At 37.1% G+C, this 8,844-nt stretch overlaps 1 protein-coding gene across 2 annotated transcripts; it reads left to right on the top strand.

Moving 5' to 3' along the window:
* The first annotated feature begins 3,725 nt into the window (after positions 1-3,725).
* Positions 3,726-8,420, top strand: LOC118242289. 2 transcript variants are annotated; one of them, XM_035532342.1, is made up of 6 exons: positions 3,726-3,744; positions 3,883-4,294; positions 4,601-4,948; positions 5,312-5,428; positions 5,643-5,680; positions 7,671-8,420. In XM_035532342.1, the coding sequence occupies exons 2-6, from the start codon at positions 3,907-3,909 to the stop codon at positions 7,818-7,820; spliced, it is 1,041 nt and encodes a 346-aa protein (XP_035388235.1). In that variant the 5' UTR covers positions 3,726-3,744; positions 3,883-3,906; the 3' UTR covers positions 7,821-8,420. The 2 variants fall into 2 exon arrangements, with proteins under 2 accessions (XP_035388235.1, XP_035388236.1); XM_035532343.1 differs by having other exon boundaries at positions 3,729-3,744; positions 3,918-4,294.
* Positions 8,421-8,844: the final 424 nt, after the last annotated feature.

Raw genomic sequence — 8,844 nt, 5'->3', positions numbered from 1 at the left:
AACCTGCAGTGTACTTTAATTAAAGATGAAGTGGTAGTAAAACTGTAGTGTAGCACACAAGCTTTAAAAAATATATATAAAATAAAATCCACACACAACATTAACATAATTAAAATCAGATGGAGAATGAAAAAAAATGTACATTTGAAAGCTTTTAAAAGCCTTTCAACATTTTGAAAACCAGATGTTCTCAATGACTGATATTTAGAAATAATGTAAAACCAAGAATGCTCACACCCCCCCCCACACACCAACACCAACACCAACACTATTTACTGAAAAGACATACATTACCAAACACTATTTGGACTGATATAACAAAAAATTCAATATATTCATAAATATAATACATGCAGAAATTATATAATTTATGCTATTTATACAGATATTACTTTTTATATATTTAACATTTATATATTTCCATTGACTAATTGCATTTAGATCAAATGTAAGGAACATTCATGCACAAGTATACTTTTTTATAATTTTATTGTTCCCCTTAGTGAGAGAGAGAGAGAGAGAGAGAGAGAGAGAGAGAGAGAGAGAGAGAGAGAGAGAGAGAGAGACAGAGAGAGAGAGAGAAAGAGAGAAAGAGAGGGAGAGAGAGAGAGAGAGAGAGAGAGAGAGAGAGAGAGGAGCGGGGCAGTGGAGGAGTGAAAAAGAGAAGAAAATGATACAAAGAGTCTCTTAGCCATCAGTCTCAGTTTAGCAGTGACTCTCCCAGTCTCAACAACTGATCTGGTAAAACACCACCCTGCCTCCCATTCAGGTCACATCTCAGCTCTCACATGGATGAAGGAATCATGAGAGCAGCTCAGTGTGTAATTCCAGCATCAACCCAGAACAAGCCCCATGTCGACTAATAGTGCACAGTTATAATAATGATGTAATAAAATGCTGATGAACCGAAAAAGTGAGCTCAGACCTACTGGAATATGTGGTGGTTGTATTCCTTTTGCCTTCTGAACACCTACCACATAAAAACTCCACAAACAATAAATTCTAAACAAATCTACCACTGATTAGCTTAACTCTGTATGACCTGGTCAGCATAATTTGGACAAGGTAAGCATAATTTGGACAAGGTAAAAATAACTGACTACATGACTAAATATGAAAATTGTGACATTGTGCAAACAGAAACAATGCATGAGCAAAATTCAAATGAGCTGGCTTAATTCAGAGCAAGACAAAGCAAGCAAAAATAACAAGAACACAGAGACCTGCTTCAGGTGTTTGGCTGGATGAGCAGGTAACCTGAAGTGTCATGTGGAGGAGGACTTTAAGTATGGGGGAGGGGTTTGGAAACAGGTGTGTGTAAGTGATAATCAGTATTCTGATGAAAGTAAACCAGGATGTGATTGGAAGGACTGTTAGGTGTGGGATGATCGAGATCTGAGATTGGTGCTCATGTGTGTGGGGTCTCTGCCCTGTGACTAGTTGAATGCAAATGAAACATAATATAATTACAATAAAATTAAAATTAATCTCCAGTCACTGAAACATGACTAAAACTAAGGTATAATAATCAAATTAAATATAATGAAAATTAATTACAAGTTTTAAGAAAAGAGACAAACAAGCAAAATTGAAAATTACATCTGACATTAACTTTGAAGTAGACAGGTATAGCTTTTCAGTCTTTTAATTTATTTTTTAGTTTTGATTTACATCGTCATTCTCTGTGATTAGAATAATAGGAGCGACTCACGTCAAAATATGACAAAACATTGTCAATAAGACTCGGCTTTATATTTAAACATTATGCATGATATTTGTCATCTGGTTTGAAGGCTAGTTAATGTTACTGCTAGCAAACAGAGGTCCTGACCACAGTAATTGTCACATCTTAATACCCCTGACAATCTGACAACTACTCACATTAAATGAACCTCATAATTGTTCGAGCATGGGTATAGTTTGGAAAACTCAATAATATTAAAGTATTAAGAAAAACATAATAACTCTGATTCTGATTCTAATACTGTTTGACTGGACTGAAAATGAGACTAAAAATAAGTTGAATAAATAAGGTATGGTTATTTATGACAATGGAATGGTACGATTTGGTATTCTGCAGATAAGGCAAAGGAACTGGGTCTCTGTTAAGTATTAACAACAGACAGAAATACAAAGACCTATTACAGAGAGAAAGCAACTGAGTAAATTCAGTTACTCGATTGCTTATTCAAATGCAGGAGTAAAAGTGTGAAGAAGCTCTATCAGGTTTGTGAGAGAAAGAAAGAGGATTAGTGTGTAAGTACAAGTTAGCAGTGCCAGTATTGAGATAAACTGTGAGACTGGAAACTGGTTGTAGATAAACAATTTACTGCTCCGAGGCAGGACATGGTGTTGTATTCAGAGGGTGAGCGAAGTTTATTTTATTGAACTAATGATTCCTTTTGAGCACAAAATATGAACAAGATGAAATATGCATTTGATGACGATTGGCGATCACATAGTATTGCAGTAACGATAAAGACAAGTAGGTCTGTAGTCAAGTACTTCCCTGCTGGAGTTTAGCTTAAGAGGCTGCTGGATAAAACTGTACTGTTGGAGTTTTCAGATGAAAATAGATGGTAGATATGTAGATAAAAGTGCTAGCTGGTTGCTGTGGTTGAAGTTGGGGGTGAAATATAAATGAGTACAGTAAGTTATAGCTGTGTAGAGAGGGACTATAAAGGTGGTGTTAGTTGTAGGAGGTGAACAGTGGTGTTGCTTAATGCATGTATGGTACTGTTGGTGTGTTTTAATGTATGTACAGGGTAAATGAGTTTGAGTGTGAGTAGTGCAGTGATGGAGCCAGGGACACTGAGCATGCATTAACAGTACCAGTGGTGTTTGCTCTGGCCTTAGTCACCAGAGAGACCAAGTCAGATCTGATTTGATTTTCAGCTGTGTTAGTTTGGCTGTGTTTATTTGGCTGTATGATTACAGTAAAACTTACATGTAAAACTATGTGCAACTGGTGACACTGAACATGCAGTATCAGTAGTGCTATATAGTATCAGTAGTGCTATATAGTACCAGTTGGTCACCAGGAAGGTCACTATGGTAGCAGTTAATGTTTCATACTTTCTAATGTCTAATTGATGAATGTTTGTGATGTGATGGGCTTCCAAGTGAGTTTCATTCATGGGTAGTGAAGAGAAATGGGGAGAGTTAGGGGATAGGACTTTATGTAATCCCTAAAGATCTGGGACATGTGATTAATATGTTATGCGTATTGTACCCATTACATTGCATTCTAATTAGCATATTGGACCATGATAGGTTAAAGCCATTTTTGTGATGTCGAAAAAATGAGCTGAATCTTTTTCTTTCTTTTTTTTTTTTTTGTTTTATTTTTTTACTGGAAGTATTGAGAAAGGCTCTGTTTTCAGTGGAATGATGATAGTTTGCCACTGTATAATAAATTTGTCCGAAATACTAATAAATATTATTATACAAAACTATCCAAGAGCTCTTATCCCACGAATGTGTGAAATAATAAAAAACTTAACTTGAAGAACTGAAACAACATATGACACAAAAAAATGTTTTTAAGGGGACTGTACAGCATTTTTGTTACAGTTTCTAATTGGAGGAAAAACACAGGAAGTATGTGATGTAAATAAGTTACGTCAACTTATGAAGCTGTTTGACCTTTCGGCATTTTATCAAGCAAACACACCATGCAACAGGACCTGGGCATCTGGAGAATGGTCCCGATGTGTCTCACTGCGGTTCTTTCTAGTGAAATAGGTGAGTACCATCTGCTTTTGCAGTAATTATGCTACATTTTTCAAAGTTTTTCTCTCAGCAATATTTACACGTTCAGTAATGTTTTAGGCCCTATTCAGCCGAAGGCACATGCATTCCTAAGATACATGTCTTTTTCAGCTGCACAAATAAGTACCTTTGCACATGGTTTATAGAGTAACCTTTGGCATGAACCAAGGTTTCATTCTTTGGGCAAAAGGTGTCAATCAGCTGAACTCTGTGACCACCGCTGCATTTGGAGAGAACGTGACTCTCCAGTGCTTTCTGCTGGAAGAGGACAACACCGATCCCATCGTTTGGTACCAGCAAAAAACAGGACAGGAGCCTCGTATAATGGCCATGACTCAGAAATCAGTAGAGACTTCCTCTTACTACAGTGAATTTAAACCTCCAAAGTTCACTGTTGTGAAGGGAAGAGGGTTCTGTCATTTGAACATTTCTAGCATTGAACCTTCAGATGAAGCCATGTATTACTGTGGCATTAGAAGGTTTGAGATTGTGTTTGGAAAGGGAGCATTGTTATCAGTGAAAGGTAAGAAGTTATACCTTTTGGCCACTATAACCTTTTTTTTCTTAAAGGCCTAATTCATTTTAACACCAAAATAATTTTCAAATAACTTGCACATTTTGTGCATTATTATGTTATGAACCAAGTGTATATTTTCTTATATGAAATATGTTAAAGAATGTTGAAATATTTTAGGGTTTGTTGCATGTAAGACATAGACAGTTTACTTTTTATGACTTATGATGTTTACAAAGGTAGGAAAATCTAAATGTGTATATAGTATAGACTATATAGCTGTGTCTTATTGTCTATGTATTTTATTCTTAACAGGATATTTAAATAAAAATGATAAATATCAAGTATCAGTGGTCCAAAGTCCAGTGCTGGGTGTGGTTTCCCCAGGAGAGTCAGTGTCTCTGCAGTGCACCGTCCTCTCTGAGAGGAGAACAGCAGAACTCCGAGTGCTCTGGTTCAGAGCTGCTGCAGGAGACTCCCATCCTGAAATCATTTACAATCATCACAACAGCAGCCATCAGTGTGAGATCAGCTCTTCTCCACACAGCTGTGTGTACAACCTCTCCAAGAGTGTCCTCAACCTCTCTGATACTGGCACTTACTACTGCGCTGTGGCCACCTGTGGCAAGATCCTTCTTGGAAATGGGACGACAGTAGATTTGAGTAAGCATCTAAATACCTTTTGGTATTGTATGAAATTCTTAAAATTCTATATTCATTGGTCATGTGATGAAATACAGTCACAGTATTAAATATAAGGCTAACATTAATGCAGTGTTGTGCAAACTAAAGTCGTTAAATCCATCATTCTGTTAATTAGCAGCACTGAGTTGTTCAGTGACACCAAAGACTATTTTATTCAAATGGTTTGATATTTACAAACAGATTAAAGATCACGTGTGGCCTATTTGTGTGTTTGCAGATTATTTATGGTTAATGTGTTTGAGCTATCTCAGCTTTTTACCTTGACACTACCACAAGAATAATAACATTTCATGCTGTTTTGTGATCATTCCTTTTCTACAGCCAAGACTGTTGGTCCTGCAGTGATCTGGCTGGGAGCAGCTTTGGGAGCTTGTGTAATTGTGATCTTTGCTCAAGCCATTTTAATTTGTAAATGGAGAAATTGTCGACCCAGCAGTGGTAAGTGTTCATTAAAATAACTGAATGTGCCTTCTCCATTTGAAAAAAAAAAGATATGTGACATTTTAGAATTATATGTATTTTAAGAGCCATATGTTTAAATATGTCAATAAAAAACAATGTGCAATGTTTTATTCAATAAGGTAAAATATATATTCACTACACATAGTGAAACCAGATGGATGTTTGTTTGTTTTTTTGTTTTTCCCTCCAGAGAAACAAAGCACTGCTACAGTGAGAAAAATCAATCAGGTATATCTTATACATTGTAATTTCATATTTTGTATATTTTTTTGTGGAAATGTGTGCAAATGCTCTGGTCTGCTCTTATCACTTTAAAAGCATTTAAAAGCAGTAATATTATGCTATGTGAAACTTGTTTTGCTCAAGTTTCAGAGGTAGCATGGAGATAAAAGTGGTCGGTCAAAAGTGAGATATTTTTGTGAAATACGTGTCCTAAAAATAGTGACAGGAACTCTGAGGAGCTCAGATCTCTCTGTGCAAGGTCTAATCCCAGACACAATGCATGCTCAAACTGACAGCAACAATTACAGTGAGTAAAGGAAACATGCATTAATAATTACAGTTACAATATTTGTATGGCAGGAAAACGTTTCAGTGTAGAAATAAATACAGCTGAACTTAATTGTAGTCCTCTTTGTAATAAAACATATACACTGCCTGGCCAAAAAAAAGGTCACACACTAATATTTCGTTGGACTGCCTTTAGCTTTGATTACAGCACGCATTCACTGTGGCGTCATTTCCACAAGCTTCTGCAATGCCACAACTTGCATTTCTGTCCAGAGTTGCATTGATTTTTCCCCAAGATCTTGTATTGATGATGGGAGATTTGGACCACTGCGCAAAGTCTTCTCATCCCAAAGATTCTCAGTGGGGTTCAGGTCTGGACTCTGTGGTGGCCAGTCCATGTGTGAAAATGATGTCTCATGCTCCCTGATCCTCTCTTTCACAATTTGAGCCCAGTGAATCCTGGTATTGTCATCTTGGAATATGCCCGTGCCATCAGGGAAGAAAAAATCCATTGATGTAATAACCTGGTCGTTCAGTATATTCAGGTAGTCAGCTGACCTCATTCTTTGGGCACATAACATTGCTGAACCAAGACCTGACCAACTGCAGCAACCCCAGATCATAGCACTGCCCCCACAGGCTTGTATGGTAGGCACTAGGCATGATGGGTGCATCACTTCAGCCGCCTCTCTTCTTACCCTGATGTGCCCATCACTCTGGAGCAGGGTAAATCTGGACTCATCAGACCACATGACCTTCTTCCATTGCTCCAGTGTCCAATCTTTATGCTCCCTAGCAAATTGAAGCTGTTTTTGCCAGTTAGCCTCACTGACAAGTGGTTTTCTGAAGGCTACACAGCTGTTTAGTCCCAATCCCTTGAGTTACCTTAACATTGTGTGTGTGTAAATTCTGTTACTTTCACTATTAAACATATCCCTCAGTTCTACTGTTGTTTTTCTAGGATTTGCGTTTAAGTGATCGCCAGTCACGATCATTCAAGATTTTTTTCTGACCACATTCCTTCCTCGAAGATGATGTTTCCCCACTGTCCTTCCACTTTTTAATAATGCATTGGACAGTTCTTAACCCAATTTTAGTAGTTTCAGCAATGTCCTTAGATGTTTTCTCTGCTTGATGCATACCAATAATTTGACCCTTCTGAAACAGATTAACATCTTTTCCACGACCACAGGATGTGTCTTTTGACATGGTTGTTTAACAAATGAGAAGCTACTCACTGCATTAGTTAGGGTTAAATAACTTGTTGCCAGCTGAAACATAATCACCCATGCAGTAATTATCCAATGGGAGGCTCCTACCTGTTTGGTTAGTTAAATTCAGGTGGTAACCTTTTTTTTGGCCAGGTAGTGTATAACGGTGGTAGGTGAAATGGAAAACTCACAACCCTCATGCTCTGTAGCATTCTCAGAGCTGCAAGTAATAATACAACACACAGATGTGCTATATTTGTGATGCACCATTTGTCTTATTGAGCTGATTAAAGATATTAATGAAGGACCCAGCTATTTCATCCAGCTCTTTCTTTTGGCTGCACATGGATGGATAAGCCTGCTTGTATGTGAACAGACCTTTAAAATGACTTGTAGATATGCCCTCCAGACCCTGTGACAGGTAACAGCAAAGGCACAGATTGGTGAAACGTCCCAGTGAAGGCAGAACCTAAGTCTGTTTGTGTTCATTGTAATAGGACCATGATAGTGTGGAGCTGAGTTATGCTGCCCTGCGTTTTAACGGGAGGAAAACTGGAAGAAATCACAGGGAGAAGGAATGGCCTCAAGACTGCGTGTACTCTGATATCAGATGTCCCACTGTTACTGACCAAAGCTTGTTTGATTAAATCTCTTTGCCCTGCTGATGAGCATAATTTACAAATTTAGCAAATACTGCCTTTTACACAGCACCAATTCTGCTTCACAGTGTGTAAAATGTTTTAATTTCTATTTGGGAAAATATTGACTAGAAATATTGAAGTCCCATGTAATGTCCCCATCCACGTCTATAATTTGATAATTTGGTTATTTAATATGCAGACATCATCAACATGCATATGCATTCCTTTCCTTTATCAACACAGGCTTTTGCAATCACAGCGTTCAGCACAAACAGACTGAGAGTCGGTGCTGGATCCTTAAATATGAAGCTCTATTTGATGGTAGTGAGATGATGGTAAAGTGGTAAAGATGAATTCAGTAAGCTTAAGCTAAGGATGTGTTCTTATTTGTGCTTCTGATCCTTCTGCACACTTTACTGAAAAATGTACAGATATAAGGGGCGAATGACTGGTCCTAAGAAATGTAAATGTAGGATCCAGAAATCTAATTGTGCTCTGTTAATTCCTTTTCTGCTTGTACATTTTGTAGATAATTATGATAATCTCACCCTGCGGCAACACTGTATTAATACATTTTATCTTGTTTTCAAACGTGGTGTAACTGCTCATGTCACAAAAATTATTATTTTAATTTCATAAATCATTCTTTTCAATTGTCTGTTGGTTATTATATTCGATGGGTGGATGGTGGTTGTTGTGGACCTAGGAGGAAGGCTATGAAGCAAAGAAAAAAAACAAAATATACACCATGTTCCGAATTATTATGCAAATGCTATTTTTATCTGATTTTCCTAAATGGTCAATGCAAATGACAGTCAGTATAATTTTCAAGTCATCAACCGTTAGAGTTTAAATCAAATTTTATTGAACAAACCTCCTAATGATAACAGTATTTTTTCAAAAATGAACTCAAAATGCACTGTTCCAAATTATTATGCACAACATAATATTCAAAACATTTTATAGGTTGTAAAGAACAGAAAATGCTCATTTGTTGAATTTGCAGCATTCAGAGGTCACATTTACTGAA

Source organism: Electrophorus electricus, chromosome 12 (genome assembly GCF_013358815.1).
Source record: "Electrophorus electricus isolate fEleEle1 chromosome 12, fEleEle1.pri, whole genome shotgun sequence".
NCBI classification, from domain to species: domain Eukaryota; kingdom Metazoa; phylum Chordata; class Actinopteri; order Gymnotiformes; family Gymnotidae; genus Electrophorus; species Electrophorus electricus.
The sequence above is the reverse complement of the archived record's forward strand: the minus strand, read 5'-3'. Positions and strand labels throughout refer to the sequence as shown.